The sequence below is a fragment of the Mustela nigripes genome, chromosome 1 (genome assembly GCF_022355385.1).
Source record: "Mustela nigripes isolate SB6536 chromosome 1, MUSNIG.SB6536, whole genome shotgun sequence".
In the NCBI taxonomy this organism is placed as follows: Eukaryota; Metazoa; Chordata; class Mammalia; order Carnivora; family Mustelidae; genus Mustela; species Mustela nigripes.
Window position 1 is genome coordinate 708,742 of NC_081557.1, and position 19,257 is coordinate 727,998.

At 65.2% G+C, this 19,257-nt stretch overlaps 1 protein-coding gene across 1 annotated transcript in view; it reads left to right on the forward strand.

Annotated features, from left to right (window-relative positions):
* Window positions 1-6,688: 6,688 nt before the first annotated feature.
* The window catches only part of LOC132016659 (mucin-2-like), a 26,698-nt gene continuing 14,129 nt past the window's right edge, over window positions 6,689-19,257 (forward strand). Inside the window, exons 1-29 of the mRNA XM_059398249.1 lie at window positions 6,689-6,764; window positions 7,539-7,809; window positions 8,317-8,431; window positions 8,831-8,921; window positions 9,012-9,121; window positions 9,272-9,482; window positions 9,637-9,762; window positions 10,273-10,390; window positions 10,526-10,664; window positions 10,759-10,869; window positions 10,962-11,031; window positions 11,136-11,273; window positions 11,368-11,532; window positions 11,901-11,995; window positions 12,261-12,387; window positions 12,624-12,879; window positions 13,005-13,057; window positions 13,147-13,247; window positions 13,587-13,738; window positions 13,932-14,070; window positions 14,378-14,488; window positions 14,575-14,754; window positions 14,903-15,142; window positions 15,230-15,386; window positions 15,624-15,755; window positions 16,252-16,399; window positions 16,644-16,684; window positions 17,041-17,244; window positions 18,251-19,214. Coding sequence (XP_059254232.1) covers window positions 6,689-6,764; window positions 7,539-7,809; window positions 8,317-8,431; window positions 8,831-8,921; window positions 9,012-9,121; window positions 9,272-9,482; window positions 9,637-9,762; window positions 10,273-10,390; window positions 10,526-10,664; window positions 10,759-10,869; window positions 10,962-11,031; window positions 11,136-11,273; window positions 11,368-11,532; window positions 11,901-11,995; window positions 12,261-12,387; window positions 12,624-12,879; window positions 13,005-13,057; window positions 13,147-13,247; window positions 13,587-13,738; window positions 13,932-14,070; window positions 14,378-14,488; window positions 14,575-14,754; window positions 14,903-15,142; window positions 15,230-15,386; window positions 15,624-15,755; window positions 16,252-16,399; window positions 16,644-16,684; window positions 17,041-17,244; window positions 18,251-19,214 — 4,841 coding nt within the window. The remainder of the gene's footprint in view (window positions 6,765-7,538; window positions 7,810-8,316; window positions 8,432-8,830; window positions 8,922-9,011; window positions 9,122-9,271; window positions 9,483-9,636; window positions 9,763-10,272; window positions 10,391-10,525; window positions 10,665-10,758; window positions 10,870-10,961; window positions 11,032-11,135; window positions 11,274-11,367; window positions 11,533-11,900; window positions 11,996-12,260; window positions 12,388-12,623; window positions 12,880-13,004; window positions 13,058-13,146; window positions 13,248-13,586; window positions 13,739-13,931; window positions 14,071-14,377; window positions 14,489-14,574; window positions 14,755-14,902; window positions 15,143-15,229; window positions 15,387-15,623; window positions 15,756-16,251; window positions 16,400-16,643; window positions 16,685-17,040; window positions 17,245-18,250; window positions 19,215-19,257) is intronic.

Below are 19,257 nucleotides of genomic sequence, written 5' to 3' on the forward strand. Positions count from 1 at the left end.
CTTCTGGAAGCCCTCATTGAAGGGCGGGGAGCAGGAATGCATTTCCTTCCCGTTTCCAGCTTCACCAGAGCCCCTGCAGCCACAGCTCTCTTGGGCACCCCCACCACCAGCCATGCCAAACCCCTCAGGGCCCCTTTCTGTGGCCCACCCCCCAGCCATGGGTGTGGACGCTGTTCTCTGCTGCTGCTAATGTCAGTGCCTCAGGACCCCTTTTTCCTTGCTCTTCTAGCCTCCAGCACCGGAGTAACCAATTCTCTCTGTTTGAAACACCCAGTATGGTTTCCTTTTTCTGTTGGGGCAGTAATTGATACAGGGTGGATTTTTGGTTCAGCCCAGGCTGCAATGGCTGGAGAGAGACCACAGAGAAGGTGAGGGGTCAGGCGGGTCCCCAGACACCGAGCGTCCGGGAGAAGGGGCTTCACAGTTGTGACGTGACAGTCACAACTTGTGGGTGCCACAAAAGCAGGATTTTGGGGATGCATAGGACTAAACAGAACAGAGAGGAAGAGAGAAGGGTCTTGCCTCAATGACATCATGACTTCCACCTTGGGAAATCAGAAAAGAAGAGAGTTCATTAAACCCAGAAAAGAAGATCACAGATCAGATGAAGCAGAAAACAAAATGGAGCACCAGAGGAAAGTCAATGAATTGGAACGCTGGTTCTTTGAGAAGATCAATGAGATTGATAAACTGACAGGAAACAGAGAAGACAGGAAGTCTGAACACTATGAACAAGCGGTGACATCACTACAGAGCCCACAGACGTTGGGATGACGATGAAGGGAGCATTATGAACAACTTCCTGCCAGTAAATGTAGCAACTGAAACAAAATGGAGAGATTTCTTTTTTTTTTTTTTAAGATTTTATTTATTTGACAGACAGAGATCATAAGCAGGCAGAGAGGCAGGCAGAGGGGAGGGAAATCAGGCTCCCCGCCGAGCAGAACCCAATGCGGGGCTCGATCCCAGGACCCTGAGACCATGACCTGAGCCGAAGGCAGAGGCTAAACCCACTGAGTCCCCCAGACAGCCCCGGAGAGATTTCTTGAAAGACAATTTATCAAAGCTCACTCAAGCTGAAGTAATTTGGAAAGCTCTTTATATTAAAGAAAGAGAAAACAAACTTAAAACCTCCCACAAATAAAGCTCTAGGCCCAGACTCGTCTTTACTAGTGAAACCCATCGAACATTTAGGGAAGGAATAACACCAGTGCTGCCCAGGCTCTTCCAGACAAATCAAAAAGGAAGGAACACTTCCTGCCCTTTTCTCTGAGGCTGTATTAATTATCCTGATGCCAAAACCCACACAGAGACGTGGAGTAGAACAAAACCATAGACCAACGTCCCTCACGAACATAGTTGCAAAAATTCCGAACTAAAATTCGGCAAATCAAACCTAACCACGTGACAGTCATGCCTAACTGGGTGTTGTTCCAGCAGGGCGAGGCTGCTGAGAATTCAAAGTCTGTGCAGGTCACCGTATTACCAGACTAAACAGCAAAAACCATATAACCCTCTCATGAGATGCTGGAAAAACCCATTTAGCAAAATTCAACACCCATTCCTATACAAACTCTCAGCAAACTCAAAGTAGAAAAGACTTTCCTGTGAAAGGGCATTTATGAACCGCCACAGCTGACATCGTACTTAACGATCGAGTGCTTTTCCCTGAAAGTGGAAACGTGACGGGGACCCAGGCTCACACCTCGTCTGGGCGACGCGTGCCGGAAACCACGGCGGGCACATTAAGGAATGAGAAGCATCTGGCAAGGGAAGAAGTAAGACTTATTCACAGATGACGTCATGACCTTCTACGTAGGAAACCTAGAATCTACAAAAAAGCTGCTATAATTAGTGGGTGAGTTTATCAAGCTTGTAGGTAGCATAAGAGAAATGTACAAACATCAATTATATTTTTATAATCTGGCAACAATCAAACACTGAAATAAAAACCCCATTTTCAAAAGTGTGTAAAACATAAAATACTGAAAAAAAATCTGACAGTGGACGCGAAAGGCCCCTGCAGCTGAGCGCCACACGCTGCTTGGAAAAAATGAAAGGCATGAACCGGGAAGAGCCAGACCACGTCTGCGGGTTGGAAGACGCGGGGTCCGTAAGACGGATTCTGCCCAAACTCGGTTGTGGATACAATGCGGTCTCAGCCCAAGTCCGAGCAGGCTCTTTGGTCTTCCTTAAATGTGTGCTGGATTTCCTCTCCCGCGAGAGGCAAACTAACCTGTAGCGTCAGAAAAGAGGTCGGAGGTACCTCTTGAGCCGGGAAGGGCCACGCGGAGTCTTTCACGGGTCACCGGCCGTACGCAGGGTCGCCTGACTGCGGCGACTGCCTCAGGTGCGTGTTTATGTCCAACCCACGGCCTGGACCCTAGGCAGGCTCGGTGTGTGCATATGAGCTACATCTCAGAAAAGCCGTTTTAAAATATTTTGAGTTGCAGCTGTTAGATGAAATTTTGTTCTGAAAATTTCAGAGCAGAAATCGGGAGTGTCTCACAAAACCATAGCCGTAATTTTTAAGAGGAACATGACATGCTAAAATTATTTAGGCAGTTAGAGATTGGAAAGTAATCATAAAAATATATTCAAGGCACAACTGTAATGACGGTAGAACAACACCAGGGGTTGCGGCGGCCTTGAGGGAGGGCTGAGGAGGGCTGAGGAGGCCGAGGCAGTGGGCGTCGGCGCGGCGGTCGCTCCGACTCACACAACTTCACACGCTTGAGGAAAACCGAGTGAGGACGTCGGGGACCCCAGGGTGCGTGCGGGGGTGTGACAGACCATCCAGCTGTATTGCACATACATGAAGTGACTTCCCTAGGGGCTGGGGGGTGCAGGGTGCTGTCCTTGGGGGCTCCGCAAGGGACCCGATACCACCCGGAACATCTGATTTCCTGTCACTCACACCGGCTTTCTCCAAAGAGCCGCCGCCAGCCCTTTGCGAAACGTGGCCGCGGCTCTGTCGCTCCGCGGACACCGTGGGCTCAGGGCAGAGGCGGTCCCGGGATCCACCGTATGGCTCCGCCGCTCTCTGGCTCGAGAGCTCACGGTGATGGTTCACCCTCCCCGACCCTCGGTTTCCTCACCTCTAGGATGGAGTAATGTGAGCCCGAGCCTCCCAGAACCGTGGGGGCTTCGATGAGCCGTGGCGGCTCAACACCCAGCCACGGCCTGTAGATGACAGGCTTCGCGGCGCGTGAGCTCTGCGGGCTGCTATGGAGGGCGTCCGCCATCAGCCCGGATGTCATTTCTTTACCACGCATTTAGCCCACCTACCAGCCACCCGTCCCCACGTCCGTGTCTTCACTGCCCACATCCTCCCGTCCGTGCGTCCGTCCATCCATCCATCCAACCATTCAGTCGTCCGTCCGTCCACCGGTCCATCCGTCCGTCCGTCCATCCGTCCGCTCGTCATCCCTCGACCACCACTCAGCCCCCCAGAAGCAAAGCCACTGAGCACATCCAGATGGCCCCTGGAGGAGGCCACAGAGGCAGCTGCCCTCAAGGCCCGTACAGCAGGAAGGCCAGCAGCGGGACGCATTCTGGCTGGGGTGGCGAGGACAAGACTCAGGGCAAGGGCATGACGCTTGGACCAGATCTCGAGGTGGGGGTGATTGCCCAAAGGCGGCTGTGGGGCCTGGGCCTGCGCACCCCAGATCTTTCAGAATCTTTGAAGGTGCGTGTAGTGGGCACGTGGTGGGGTTTGAGTTCCCCCTTCTGATGTCTTGGGGAGGACACGGGCAGACATGGGCGCGGCCGGCGCGCTGTTTCCTGCTCGTGGGTCCTCAGACGCTCACATGCCAGGGGCTCTGTCCCCGTGGCTGGCTGGGGCTGGAGTCGCCCTGGGTGTCCATGGGATGAAACCCATGATGTCTCTGGGCGCACTCTCCATCTGCCTGACCAGGCTCGGCCAGAGCTGTGGAGCTGGGCTTGGGCGTAGGGTCTGAGAGAGAGAGGGAGAGACAGACATTCGAAGGAATTGTGGGGGGCTGCAGGCTGGACATCGGGGAAGAGCTGATGTTGCTGCTCCAGACCGAAGGCCACCTGGAAGCAGAACTATTTCCTCCTGACAGCCTTCAACTGCTTGGGTGCGGCCCACCCACACCATGAAGGCTGATCCGTTTGCATATAAAACCTGCCTTCATGGCAGCATCTAGACTGGCGTTTCGACGATACCATGGCCTAGCCCTGTTGACACATAAAATTAACTTTCACCCCAGGTGACTCAAAACGGGGTGTTGGTGGGCTGGGGACACACCTGCTACCTTCAGGTCTCTCCGACAGGTGTGAGGCTCCCTCGTCCCTCCACAGCCTTCCTTCCTTCTTCCGCCCCTCCCCCACAGCCCCCCTTCCTGATGAGTCAGGTTTGTGGACAGAAAGCGGTGGGACAGTCACTTCAGGCTGTTTCGTGACGTCTTTGTGGTCTCCCTGTGGTGAGGTCACGCAAGCCTCAGGGACGGTGTCTTGTCAGGGTAAACACTGCCGGGCGTGGGGCCTGGCGGGGAGGCTCCAGGTGTCCCGGCCCTGTGCTGGGGGTCCACCTGTTGGGGATGGGCAGTCAGTGTCTCCTCGATGACCTCCCACTGCCGCTGGGCCGGGCTGTGTCCCCCTGGGGCCCTGGGGAGAGCACGCTCCAGCTGCAGACGGGACACTTCCACACGTCTGTCCCCGCGGTAGAGGTGGTGGGGGTTTGTGTTGCCGGTACCAGGCGCCCGCGGCCCGGTATGGGCATCTCCGTCCCGTACGCAGCAGAGCCTGTGTCCCACCGACTCACCTGTGAGCCGCCCCACGGCCACAGTGAGGAAGCCCAGCTGGCTGCGAGGGTTGCGCTGAGCGTGGGAAGCTGACCCAGATTCTGCTAGGGGCAGTGGGGTGGCGCTGGTCACCCCGGCCTGATGCATTCACCACCTGCTTCTGCAGGCTCCTTCCCCCGACGTGCTCTGAGCCTCTGTCCTGTGCCTGGCGGCCTGATGTCACTGCTGCTCAGGGTGCCACCTGAGACCCCGCAGCTGGGCCAGGAGGGTTTGGCTCAGACCTCTGGGCCTCAGGTCAGCACAGCTGCCCCCCACACAGGACACGTAGGGCTGCCTTTTTCAGACCCCAGTAGTGGACTCTCACCTTCTCAGTCCCTGTAGAGGACTCCACATCCCCATCTTGGTAGAGAACCCCAACTTCTCAGTCTCAGGGAAGGACCCCATGTTCTCAATCCCAGGGGAGGATTCCTGCCTCTAATGCTCAGGGCAGGAGGGGCTGGGCCGGTGACCACTGCGGGGCCAGGATTTTCTCTGAATCCCACCAGGGCCAAGGAAGCCTGTCATGGAAAATCGCTGCCTCGGGGGCTGGGAGGGGCCCCTGTCCTTGGGTTTCCCCAGGGCTCGGTGCCAGCCTGTTTGGCCCCACAGGGAAGTGGATAATGGGCCGGCAGGCCCCTCCGGCTCTGGTTTCCTAATCCCTGTGGCTCCTGGCTCAGACCACACGCTCGGGCCCGGGTCCCTGGGTTCCCGAATGAGGACAGTTTCCAGGCCTGCAGCTGGCGTCACACTGAGACGGGAGAAGGGGCTTCATCGCAGGTCCCCTGGCAGGGGCGGGCTCCCGGTTACCCTGTCCGACCCCGGCCCTCGATGCGACCCCAGGAGTCGTCAGGTGGTGTGAGAAGCGTCTCGTCCTTAGACGCTCTCACTGTGGCGTGGAGGTCCTGTCCGCAGTGGAAGGGCCACCGGGAGGTGAGACGGTCGGCCACGGTGCCGCTGGGTTCAGAGGGGAGCCTGGGCCAGGGAGACAGGGTGTCCCACGCCCCCACCTGCGGCATCCGCTGTCCCCAGGGTCTCGCTGATTGTTGACGCGAGTCCCTCCCCGCTTGCCCCGAAGCCTGGGGACCGCGAGGTTATAATCGGCGTCCGAGCCTACTACTTCTCACAAGGTGACGTTCTGGTCCTGCAGGGGCGGCCCCAGCCTGGCGCGGCGTCTGGGCCTCACTCCCCGCGAGGACGTCTGCTTCCAGCTTCCCGCCAGGCCTCCCGGGCCCCGGAGGATGTGTTTCAGTTAGGCGGCCCCTGGCTGGGCTTCCCAAGTTCCAGTTACAGGTAATTCCAGAGACTGGCCTGGCCTGGGAACACGAGGGGATTAGAGGGTGTGCGGGGCGGGGGCGGGGCGGGGGGGCCGGGGGGCCGGACGTGGAGCCGCCTGCTGACCCGAGCCAGGGAGCCGAGTCCACACGGAGGCGGGGCAGCCCCGGGACCTCCCAGGTGCCCACCCGTCCCCTGGCTTGGGGGCCTGGGGCCCCTCGTGGGACCAGAGTGGGACAGAGGAGCTCACATGGGGCAGGGGTCCTGTCCGGAGCCACCATCGGGATGGCGCCCCGTTCGAGCCTGGCCCTGTGGGGACACCGGGGAGGGTGGCCCGGGGCTGGGAGGGGCCGCGCCTGCCCGGGTGCGGAGGCATCCTGAGGAGGGCGGCTTTACTGAGGGCTCAATAAAAAGATAACCCACAGATAGCCTGAGTCAATATTCCCAGGGGCCCCTCCGGAGCCCCCACACCTGTTTTCTCGATAAACTGGCAAACGCCCCACCTCCCCTCGCCCCTCCCCTGCTCTCCCCGCCTCTGCCGCTCCTGCTGGGCCATATAAGGCCCGGACCCTTGGCCCAGTTTGCTCTCCCTCCCGCCCTCCGGAGCCACCATGGGGCTGCCGCTCGCCCTCCTGGTGGCCGTCGGCCTGGCCCTGAGCTCCCCCGGGGCTGCAGAGCTCCAGAGAGGTGAGAGGCGACGGGAAGACCAGGGCGGCCCCCAGGAGAGGCTCTACCTGGGAGTCGTGACCCTCCCTGCCCAGACGCTGGGGCGTACCACAGGGGTCAGGGTCTTGCCCACCAAGCCCTGCAGACGTCGAGTGCAGGGAAGGAAGGAGGAACGTAGTCTTGGGTCCGCGCCATCCCTTCGACAGCGATCTCCTGGCCAGAGCGTGTGTCCGGAATGCAGTGCCTTCTGGAAACACCTGCGTGGGGCAGGCAGGGGCAGCCAAGAGGGGCCAGCTGTCAGGGACCCTCGGAGGGCCGAGGCCAAGACGGCCCTTCTGCAGAGTGGGGTGTTGGACACACGATGAAGGGGTCGTTCCAGGAAAAACTGGGGACGTCTCCATCTGACGCGGGTTGGGGGAAAAAGCCCCCGGAGGGGAGCTGGTCTCCAATATGTGGATGTGATGTGGGCACCACCTGAGCGTGCACGGACTCCGGCCACGACAGGGCAGGGGACCCCGGGCTGGGCGGACAGGGTACGTGGGCTTCCGGAAAGCCCTTCTGTCCCCACTGCCTGCCTGGCAGATCCCAGGCCAGGCTGGGGCGTGAGGGTGTGGCAGCTGGAGATGTCCTTTTGGGAGGCTGAGACCCCCCCGGGCAGGGTGACCAGGGTCCAGCAGGGGCCACTCCAGCAGGACAGCCTCACGGAGGGCACTCGGAGGGCGGCTGCTGGGCGGGCCTCGGGACAGGCCTCCCGGGGGCGCGGGCTGCTCACTCCGCACACCCCTGCTCCCCCAGAGGGCAGGACCCAGAACCACAGCCACAGCGTCTGCAGCACTTGGGGCGACTTCCACTACAAGACCTTCGACGGCGACGTCTTCCGCTTCCCCGGCCTGTGCGACTACAACTTCGCATCCGACTGCAGGGGCCCCTACAAAGAGTTCGCGGTGCACCTGAAGCGGGTCTCCGGCCGCGAAGGGGGGCGCCCCGGGCTCGAGTACATCCTGCTGACCATCAAGGATGACACCATCTACCTCACCCGCCAGCTGGTTGTAGTGAACGGGGCCATGTGAGTGCGGCTGGGCGGCGGCCCCCCAGTGCGGGCGAGGGGCTCCCTGCCCCTCCCTTGGGGGCCCCAGGCAGCACCCAGGCTCCAGTTACAGAAGGGGGAGCCGGTGGGAGCCCCTCCCGCTCCCAGGCCATTGTCCCCCATTGTCCCTGGAACAATGAGGCTGTAAGCTCATTCCTGCTCTTTGTCTTCCCCAGTCCCCGTGGGCTGGGCACAGCCCTGGTCCGGGGTGGGCAGAGCCCGGCTCTGAGGACAGGTCCCTGCAGAGGGGGTGCGGACAGGGAGACATACAGCCAGGGGGCAGACGGGGGCTGTGCCGCCGGGGTCCCAGCCGGCCCAGAGGGCGGCCACGCTGTTTGTGCTTCCCACACAGCGGCTGGGAGCTGAGGACTCCCACGCGCGCCTCAGGCCCTCCTGTCCCCTGGGGCGGAGGGATGGCGGAGGGCCTGCTGTGGCGGGCAGCTTGGTGGGCCGGCCAGTGAGTCCCGCCCCGCACCCCTGCCCCAGGGTCAGCATGCCGCACTACAGCTCTGGGCTGCTCATCGAGAAGAATGATGCTTACACCAAGGTCTACTCCCGGGCGGGACTCACCCTCATGTGGAACCGGGAGGACTCACTCATGGTGGGTGTGGCCCCTCCTGGGCCTGGGGCCAGGTGCCTCCTGCAGGCCTCTGGGGTCCAAGGGGAGGGCAGGTGCCTGGGGCCCGACCCTTGTCAGGGGGCTTCTGTGGGGGCTGGCAGTGCAGTGGGGGAGCCCGGGTGGGGCCGTGCAGCCCTCCCAGGGTGGGGAACCTCAGGGAGAGGGGAGCTGGGCTCGCCCTCCCCCCGCCCAAGCCCCTCCTGGTCCTCGGTAACCCCTGCCGCCTGCGCCGCCCGGGCCGAGCCCAGTGCCACTTGGAGGCGAGGCTGAGGCCGGCCCGGCTGTGGGATGCTTACCCCGGCCGTGGGACGCTCACCCCGGCCGCCGTGGCTGTGGTCCTGCGGGGCCCCGGCCCCTCACCCGCCCCTCCTCCCCCAACAGCTGGAGCTGGACAGCAAGTTCCGGAACCACACGTGCGGCCTCTGTGGGGACTACAATGGTCTGCAGACCTACTCCGAGTTCCTGTCTGACGGTGCGGGCCTCCTCGGGGCCGGCGGGGGCGGCGGGGGCGGTGGGCGTGCAGGCTCTGGGCGCCTCGGCTGACGGCCCCCCGCGCCCCCAGGTGTGCTCTTCAGCGCCATCGAGTTCGGGAACCTGCAGAAGGTCCATAAGCCCGAGGCGGTGTGCGAGGACCCCGAGGAGGAGCCAGCCCCAGAGTCCTGCTCCCAGCACGTGAGTCAGGGCCGGGGCGGGGGGTGGTTTGCCTGGGGGTGGGGGGGGGGGCGGGGGGCGCGGGGGGCGGGGGGGGGGGGGGGGTGCCGCGGGCATCGCGGGAAGGGGCGGCCGTGGGCCGTCACCGAACCCCGCTCCGCGTGTCTGCAGCGCGCCGAGTGTGAGGAGCTGCTGGTGGCCGCGGCCTTCGAGGACTGCGAGGGGCTGGTGCCGCGGCAGCCGTTCGTGCAGGCCTGCGTGCAGGACCGCTGCCACTGCCCCGACGGCCCCTCCTGCGCCTGCAGCACCCTGGCCGAGTTCTCCCGCCAGTGCTCCCACGCCGGCGGCCGGCCTGGCAACTGGAGGACCGCCGAGTTCTGCCGTAAGTGCCACGGGGCGGCCGGCATGGCCGGGGAGGCGGGCGCCCCTGGGGCCCTAAGCGGGGTGCCGTCGGGGAACGTCCTGCTCCGCTGCCTGCCGCACTCCCCTCCCCTGGGCGTGTGTGTCCGCTCAGGGGCCTGCCTTTGCCCTTCTAGCCAAGAGCTGCCCCGGGAACATGGTTTACCTGGAGAGCGGCTCACCCTGCGTGGACACCTGCTCCCACCTGGAGAGCAGCCGCCTGTGCGAGGAGCACCGCATGGATGGCTGTTTCTGCCCAGAAGGTGTGCGCCCCGGAGGCCACGGGACGGGCGTGCGGGTGGGGGCGTGGCCCCGATGCGGCCCCCTGAGGCCGGTGCACCCTGGAACCGGGCTGTGGGGGCCGGCCACGGTGCCGGAAGTAAGGTGCCGTGCTCCCCTCCCTGGCAAGTGTGGAGGACCCCCTCCCCCTAAACGCATGCCGTGGTGGCTTTGGGGAGTCTGGGCGGGGCTCCTTCCTGGTCATTGCTCTGTGGGCTCATGCCCTCCAGCCCCACTCGCAGAGCCTGGAGGTCCCCAGGAAGGCGGTCCGGAGGCCCGGCTCCCGCAGCGTGGGGAGGGGGCACAGGTGCTGCCCAAAGGAGCAGGGGCACCTGCAGGAGGAGGGGGAGGCGTGGCTGGGGCCCCACCTCGGGGGTCGCCTCACCTCTCACACACCAGCCCAGGGCTCTGGCCCCACCCGCGGGAGCCCCGGTGTGGGGATTGGGGGCTTCCTGAGGCCGGCCAAGGGTAACGTCGCGTCCCGCACCATCTAGGCACTGTGTATGACGACATCGCAGGCAGCGGCTGCGTCCCTGTGAGCCGCTGTCACTGCAGACTCCACGGGCGCCTGTACTCGCCCGGCCAGCAGCTCAGCAGTGACTGCGAGGAGTGGTGGGTCCGGGGCCCGGGGGGCTGGGGGGCAGGGCTGCGGGTCCGAGGGGCTGGGGGGCAGGGCTGCCGGTCCGAGGGGCTGGGGGGCAGCGCCGGCGGCACCACTGAGCCTGCTGTGTGTCCCACTGCCCACAGCGTCTGCACCGCCGGCCGCTGGGTGTGCAGAGACTTGCCGTGCCCGGGCACCTGTGCCCTGGAGGGCGGCTCTCACATCACCACCTTCGACGGGAAGAGGTACACCTTCCACGGGGACTGCTACTACGTGCTGATCAAGGTAGCTGGCCGGGTGGCGGGTGGGCGGGCTGAGGTGGGGCTCGGCCCCGCACCGGGCTTCCTACCAGTTACTGCCACCGCCCCGTGCCTGGCAGGGCGACCACAACGACTCCTACGCCCTCCTGGGTGAGCTGGCCCCTTGTGGCTCCACCGACAAGCAGACCTGCCTGAAGACGGTGGTTTTGTTGGCGGACGACAGGAAGAACGTGGGTGCCCCCGCCCCTGCCCCCGCCCCCGTGCGGCCCCCCAGAGCCCCCCAGCCCCTCTCAGCGTGGCTGTCCCCCCCGCCCTCCTGCAGGTTGTGGCCTTCCAGTCGGACGGCAGCGTGCTGCTGAACGAGCGGCCGGTGAGCCTGCCCCACGCGACCGGTGAGTCCCTCCCCGGGAGCGCCTGGCGGCTCGGGGGCTGCGGGCGGGAGACGACCCCGCAGCTGCAGAGCCCCCGCTGACCGGCTCGACGCCCCGTCCCGTAGCCAGCCTCTCTGTCTTCCGGCCGTCTTCCCGCCACCTCATGGTGAGCACCGCCGTGGGGCTCAGGCTGCAGGTGCAGCTCGAGCCCGTCATGCAGCTCTTCGTGACGCTGGACCGGGCCGCGCAGGGGCGCGTACAGGGTGAGTGCCGCGCTCGGCGGGCCCCCCTCAGAGGCCCCGAACCGGGCCTGCCTCCCCGCCCCCTGCCCCTTCCCAACCCTGTGCTGCCCCTCAGGCCTCTGCGGGAACTTCAATGGCCTGGAAGGGGACGACTTTAGGACGGCCGGCGGGCTGGTGGAGGCCACGGGGGCCGGCTTCGCCAACACCTGGAAGGCCCAGGCGAGCTGTCACGACAAGCTGGACTGGCTGGACGACCCCTGCTCCCTCAATATCGAGAGCGGTGAGGCTCGGCCTCGCGGGGTGTGCGGCGGGGGCGGGGCGGGCGGAGGCCGGTGGCCGCTCGCGCCCCTGCTGCCTTCTGCTACGTGGCTGGTGGACGGTGGCCCACGGTGGCTGCCCGCCAGGAGACCCAGCAAAGGGGCCGGGCCTGCTCCTCCGTCGCTGGGTGGCGGCCCTCGTCCCGGGGCCGGTGCCGTGCCGTGTCACCTACCCTGCCAGGGGAGGTCGTGGGAGGGGTGGTGGTGGGGACCCCGCCTTCCAAGGGCGGTGGTCTTGCCCTGGAGGGAGGGGCCCGGGCGACCAGGCAGCGGGGCTCAGGGGATGAGCTGGAGGGGGCCGCCCCTGCTGAGGTCCTGACCCCCCCTCCAGCCAACTATGCCGAGCACTGGTGCTCCCTGCTGAAGAAGACGGAGACCCCCTTTGGGAGATGCCACTCGGCTGTGGACCCCTCAGACTATTACAAGGTGCGTGGGCTCCGCACGTGCACCACTCGCCACCTGACCGGGCCCGCGCAGTGTGCTGTGTGCCCCGGGCTGGGCCTGACCCCGGCCTGCAAGGCGTGTCCGTGTGTGTGTGCGTGCGTGTGTCTGCCCGTCACACGGGAAGGTCCGTCCGTGTGCGAATGTGCACGGGTGTTGCTGCGTGTGCACGTCTGTGTGCGACTGTGTGTGCACGTGGGGGTGTGCCCGCCTGCTTCTCCCCGTCACGGCCTGCCTCCTCCGCCCCCAGAGGTGCAAATATGACGCGTGTAACTGCCAGAACAGCGAGGGCTGCATGTGTGCCGCTCTGTCCTCCTACGCCCGCGCCTGTGCTGCCAAGGGCGTTCTGCTGTGGGGCTGGCGGGAGCAAGCCTGCAGTGAGTGCCGTCCCTGGGAGGCCCCGGGCGCCTGGGGCGGGAGGGGTCGGCCCACTGCTCTCCTCGTGAGGGGCTCCCTGGGGGTGGGCTGGGGACTTCCGGGGACCCTCGTGGGCCCCTTGGCTGGACAGGCCTCTGCCTCTCCCAGACGGAAGTGGGGTGCTCGGGAGTGGCCGGCGGGGAAGGAAGCTGGGATCACCCCTCCGCGCCTCACGCCGCCCCTCCCATCTCCGCAGACGAGGACGTGGGCTCTTGCCCCAACTCCCAGGTGTTCTTGTACAACCTGACCACCTGCCAGCCTACCTGCCGCTCGCTCTCCGAGGCCGACGCGCACTGCCCGCAGGGCTTCGCGCCTGTGGATGGCTGCGGCTGCCCCGACAACACCTTCCTGGACGAGAAGGGCCGCTGCGTGCCCCTGGCCAAGTGCTCCTGCTACCACCATGGCCTCTACCTGGAGGCCGGGGAGGTGGTGCTGAGGCAGGAGGAGCGCTGGTAGGTGGCCAGGGCTGGGAGGCGGAGGGCCCACGTCCCCGCGCCGCTGGCGTGTCCCCCCGCCCCCCGCCCCGTCCCCTGCCCGCCAGGAGCCGGCCCACTCACCTCCGCCCTCCTCCCCTCAGCGTCTGCCAGAACGGGAGGCTGCACTGCAGGCCGGTCAGGCTGCTCGGCCAGAGTAAGTCGCCGCCGCCCCGCACCCCGTCCTCACTGGCCCCGCCCCCACCCCGGCTGCCGTTGAGCTGAGGTGGCCCCTCTGTCCCCCAGGCTGCTCGGCCCCAAAGATCTACGTGGACTGCAGCAACCTGACGGCCCTGACCGTCCAGAGCTCGCGGCCCACCAGCTGTCAGACGCGAGCCGCCGGCCACGTGCGTGCGGGGGCCCGCCATGGGGGAGGGCGGACGCGGGCTTCCTCACTGGCCCTGGGGTCCGGCCGCCGGGTCCCGCACACGCATGGGCCTCCTCGGCCCTCCCCGTCCCAGGGGTCCCCGCCCAGCCCATGGAGGGCTCGGGGCCGTGTGGGGACCCCTGGCCGGCAGCCTGCGCCTGTCTCCCGGGCCTGTGGTGAGGCCGAGCGAGAGCGCACAGAGGTCGGGGGGACAAGGGAGAAAGGGGTGTCCGCAGAGCAGGAAGGGGGGCGGCTCCAGGAGAGGCCGGCTTGGCCATCGGGGCCTGAAGCCTGCTGTCCCCTCCCCGGCACCCTGCAGTACCAGACAGAGTGCGTCAGCGGCTGCGTCTGCCCGGACGGGCTGATGGACGACGGCCGCGGCGGCTGCGTCGAGGAGGCCGAGTGCCCGTGTGCGCACAACAAGGACCTGTACTCCCCCGGGGACGAGATCACGGTGGACTGCAACACCTGGTACGCGGTCTGGCCCGGCGGGACTGTGTGGCGGGGCGGGGGGGCGCATGGTGCACACGGACGAGGGCGTGGAGGCCGGGCGCGCGCACTGCTGAAGGGGTGGCCCCGTGCTGCCTGGCGGCCAGGCCGCCCTCTGAGCAGCGGGGAGGACCTGGGCCCCTGCGGCCCCTCCAGCCCTTCTCGCTCCCCTCAGCACCTGCCGCCGAGGGCGCTGGGCGTGCACCGAGTCCCCGTGCCACGGCTCCTGCTCCATCTACGGGAGTGGCCACTACGTCACCTTCGACGGGAAGTACTACGACTTCGACGGGCACTGCTCCTACGTGGCGGTTCAGGTGAGGCCCGGTCCACCCCGGCCCTTGTCCCGCGGCCCCGCATCACACTCTGAGCCGTCGTCAGCCCGGCGAGGGGGCCCCGTCGAAGGGGGTGCGGTTGGGGCCCAGCCCTGCCTCCGACCGTCCGTTCTGTGACCCTCCCACGCCGCACAGGGAGCGAGGAGCTTGTGCGTGGGGTCAAGGGCCCCTACCTCGTGGTTACCCCTCTTGCCGAGGAGGGCTGCGTCTGCGCGGAGCCCAGCTGGGGCGGGGCCGGGGGGCACCGGTGGCCTGGCCGGTCTGGCTCACGTCCCGGGTGGGCCCCCAGGACTACTGCGGCCAGAACTCCTCCTCAGGCTCCTTCAGCGTCATGACCGAGAACGTCCCCTGTGGCACCACGGGTGTCACCTGCTCCAAGGCCATCAAAATCTTCTTGGGGGTGAGTGCTGCCGGACCCCGGGGAACGTGTGAGCCCTCGCGGCTGCTTGGACGCGGCCAGTGACAGGGCCTCTCCCCTGGGCACAGAGGACGGAGCTGAAGCTGGAGGACAAGCACCGCCTGGTGATTCAGCGGGACACGGGCCACCACGTGGCCTACACCACGCGGGAGGTGGGCCAGTACCTGGTGGTGGAGGCCAGCATCGGCGTCATCGTCATCTGGGACAAGAAGACCACTGTCTTCATCAAGCTGGCCCCGTCCTACAAGGTGCGCGGCAGCTCTCACCTGCCCGCCTCCTGCCTCCCAGGTCCCCCCAGTCCCCCAGCCTCTCCCACTCCGTCCCCCGTGCCCCCAGCCCGCTCCCAGAGCACCCTGAGCCCCCCCCCACCGGTCCCACTGCTCTCTGTCTCTGCAGGGCCGGGTCTGCGGGCTGTGCGGGAACTTTGACCAGCGCTCCAGCAACGACTTCACCACGAGGGACCACATGGTGGTGGACAGCGAGCTGGACTTCGGGAACAGCTGGAAGGAGGCCCCCACCTGTCCGGACGTGAGCGTCACCCCGGATCCCTGTGCCCGGAACCCACACCGCCTCTCCTGGGCCGAGAAGCAATGCAGCATCATCAAGAGCTCGGTCTTCAGTGTCTGTCACAGCAAGGTGGGGGGCGGGGCCTGGGGCGGGGCGGGGCCTGGGGGCGGGGCGGGGCCTGGGGCGGGGCCGGGCACACAGAGCCTTCTCCCGCAGGTGGACCCCAAGCCCTTCTACGAGGCCTGCGTCCACGACTCCTGCTCCTGCGACACGGGCGGGGACTGTGAGTGCTTCTGCTCGGCCGTGGCCTCCTACGCTCAGGAGTGTACTAAGGAGGGAGCCTGCGTGTTCTGGAGGACGCCGGACCTGTGCCGTGAGTGTCCGCCCTGTCCTGGAGCGGGGTGGGGGGGGGGGGGGGGGGGGGGGGGGGGGGGGGGGGGGGGGGGGGGGGGCTGCGCTGTGTGGGGACAGTAGTCCTCACCATGAAGTGATGGGTCATCGGGGTCTCCTGCCGCCTCCCTGACTCCAGGGGCTGAGTGTCGCTCCTCAGGGGCCGCGCTGGCCTGGCCTCGGCCCTCCCTGAGTCTGACCCCCACCCCCGCCCCTGCAGCCGTATTCTGTGACTACTACAACCCCCCAGACGAGTGTGAGTGGCACTATGAGCCCTGTGGGAATCGCAGCTTCGAGACCTGCAGGACCATCAACGGCATCCACTCCAACATCTCCGTGTCCTACCTGGAGGGTAAGCGGCCCTCGGCGAGGAGGGACGCTGTCCCCATGCCGCTGGGGACCCGAGGTGCAGGTGGACCGGGCCCACCGCGCTGCAGAGTGTGTTCCACGAGCTTAGAGAGGCAGAAAGAATCCGGGAGAGGACAGGGCCCCCAGGAAGCTGCAGATCAGCCCAAGATAGGGTGTCTCGGACTCCAGGTCCGGCAGACTCGGCCTCGGAGCTGAGAACTCGGGGCGTGAGGGAGTGAGCCTGCTCTGGGGAGGGAGTGTCCTAGCCCATGGGAGGAATGCGGGGTCAGGAGGGGGTGCTGGCTGTCCCCTTGGCCATCTGGCAGTGTGTGGGGCCCAGTGTGGGGGGTCCGGTCCACTGTCCTTTTGTTCCCTGGCCTTCCCGGAGGAGCATCCTGGAGAGAAGAACCTGCCGTGGTGGGGACAGTGGGTGGGGTCTGGTGGCCGTGGGACCCTCTGCCATGGTCCAAGCCCCATGCCCCGTGTCCTGTGCACGCCAGGCTGCTATCCCCGGTGCCCGGAGGACAGGCCCATCTATGACGAGGACCTGAAGCGGTGCGTCACGGCGGACCAATGTGGCTGCTATGTCGGGGACACCCGCTACCCACCCGGAGCATCTGTTCCCAGCGAGGAGGACTGCCAGTCTTGGTACCTGAGCTCAGCCCGCTGGGGTCTGGGGGTGCACCAGACGCGCGTGCACACACACCTGCACGCACAGCCACACGCACGGGCCGACACAGAGCCCCACGGGCACGCTGTGGGAGCCGGGCGAGTTCCCGTCCACGGGCAGAGGACCTGGGGCTGGGCCCCGGGCGCTGAGGGCGGGGGGTGGAGGCCGGGAGGCCGGGAAGGGCCCGTCCCCGTGCTCTGCAGCTCGACGCTTGCTTTCCAGCGTGTGTACCAACACCTCGAAAGTCTGCCAGCCAGAAGAAGGTGAGCTGTTCCCCGGCTCTACCCCAGTGCAGCGGCCCCCAGGAGAGCCCCCAGGCTGTCTGCTCTGGACTCTGGGGGCAGGGCTCCGTCTTGCCCTCCTTGGGCCCGGGGCTCCCCAGGGGCCTTTCCCGGCTCAGAGCTGGCTCTGACTCGCAGCAGCCTCCCCATGTTTGTGATGGGAGCTGAGGCCACCTCTGTGCCGTCTGGCTTCTGTGCCCTGATGGGGGGCCCTGTCGGTGGAGTCCCGAGGGGGCACGGGTCTGGCATTTGTGGGGGCTAAGGGATGCCGGGGGGGTTCTTGACAGTCCCTGTCCTTTTCCGGCCGTGTTGACCTTGGTCTCTGTCCCGCTCTCCAGGGAAGATTCTCAACTACACCCAGGACGGCTTCTTCTGCTACTGGGAGATCTGTGGCCCCAACGGGACGGTGGAGAGACACTTCAACATCTGTGTGTCCACCACCTCCCGGCCGCCTTCCACCACGATCCCCGTCACCTCCAGCACCCCCCTCACCACCACCACCACCTCCCCAACTCCCACCCCCTCCCCGACCCCCAGCACAGGTAGGACCCCAGGGCCATGCATCCCTCACCCCTAGAGCACCTGCCTTGCCCTGAGCCCAGTGGAAGCGGCCCTTCTAGGGCCCAAGAGTGGGGCGGGGGCACGGGTCACAGTGAGCTCTCACCTCTGCTTATGGGCTGGAGGTGACAATGACGGGCGTCTCAGCTCGGGGGTGTTCCTGGGCCCTAGCCTTTCACCTTAAGATGCCAGCCGGCATCACAGCCACACCCCCGAGCCCAGACTGCAGGGAAGGACCTGGGGACACTTCCTGGGGACACTTCCTGGACCAGCAGGGGCATACCTCCGGGGCTGTCTCTGCGAAAGCAGACCAATGTCCCAGACTCCCATGCGCTCAGCCTTGCTGAGGTGGCAGCCGCCGCTGGACAAGCCGCTGGGGCGTGGAGAGAGAATAAAGGAGGAAAGAGGAAGTCGTAAAAATGAAAAAGACTTTGAGACGTGGCCAACTAGCTGCTGACAGGCTTCCTTCCCTCCCCGTTCTTCTGTAGGTCTGGCCTCCACCCCAGAAACTCCAGGTAGGTCCTAGGCAGCCCCCGTGCCCGGTGAGCCAGGAGGAAAAGGGAACCTTCCGGGAGACCCAGCTGTGGGGCTGGGTGGCCAGTGACACTCCCTTGTGCAGAGACGGGTGCCCTCAGCGGTCCCCGGGCTTAGCGCCCGGAGCAGACTGGCACTGGGTGAGAGCACTGTCGGGCAGGAGTCCAGACCAGGCCCCTTCCCATGGGCCTCCTCACTGCAATGGGTGACTCTCCCTGGATTTACTTTTTTTGGGCACTGAGACCGGGGTCTGTCACCCAGGTGTGGCACGAGGGGCTCTTCTGTCTCGGGCTCAGCGTTCAGCTGCAGGACCGTGTCTGGCTCTATACTCTCTAAGCTGGCTCTTTGGCCATGATAGGAAGGGTGGTCATGGGGACTCTGACTTCTCTGAGTCCCCGGGAGCTCCCTGGAAGCGGCGTCTAGGGTGGGGACCAATCTTGGGTCTTCCTTCCGTAGGGACGTGCTGCTTCTGGTCCGACTGGATCAACGAGAACCACCCCAGCGTGCACAGCGGCAGTGGCGACTGGGAGACCTTTGACAGCGTCTGTAAGGCCCCTGAGGACATCGAGTGCAGGCTAGCTGTGGAGCCCCACCTCAGCTGGGAGCAGGCGGGTCAGAATGCGCAGTGCAATGTCACCTTCGGGTTCGTTTGCTACAATGAAGACCAGTTTGGAAACGGGCCATTTGAGGTCTGTTACGACTACGAGATTCGCGTCAATTGCTGTGTGCCGATGGATCAGTGTCCCCCGTCCACGACCACGGCCACCACCACCACCACCACTACATCCACACCTACACCAGAACCCCCGACGACCACCACCACTACCACCACAGCCACGCCGACCCCCACGCCCACCACCACGCCGACCACCACCACCACAGGCACAGAGCCCCCCACCATCAGTACCACGGGCCCCAAGACCACAACGCCCAGCCCCAGCACCACAACCACCACCACCGTGACCCCGACTTCGACCCCCACCATCAGCACCACCACGGGCACCAAGACCACAACGCCCACCCCGACCACCACCACCACCACGCCCACCACCACCACCACAGGCACAGTGTCCCCGACCACCAGCACCACAACGCCTACCCAAGGATTAAGCACCACAGAGCCAACAATCACTCCGTGTGTGCCTCAGTGCAACTGGACAGGCTGGGTGGATTCCGGGAAACCGAACCCTTCTAGACCAGGTGGGGATATTGAATCGATTCAGGGCCTCTGTAAAGAAGGCTGGGCAGCCAACATCTCTTGCAGAGCTGTGATGTTTCCCCACATTCCCATCGAAGAACTTGGGCAAAAGTTGGTGTGCGACCTCTCTGTTGGGCTGGTGTGCAAAAATGAAGACCAGAAGCCGGGGGGCATCACACCGCCCATCTGCCTCAACTACGAGATTAATGTTGAATGCTGTGTATTGCCGGACTACTGTATTTCCACGCTGCCTCCTGCTAGCACC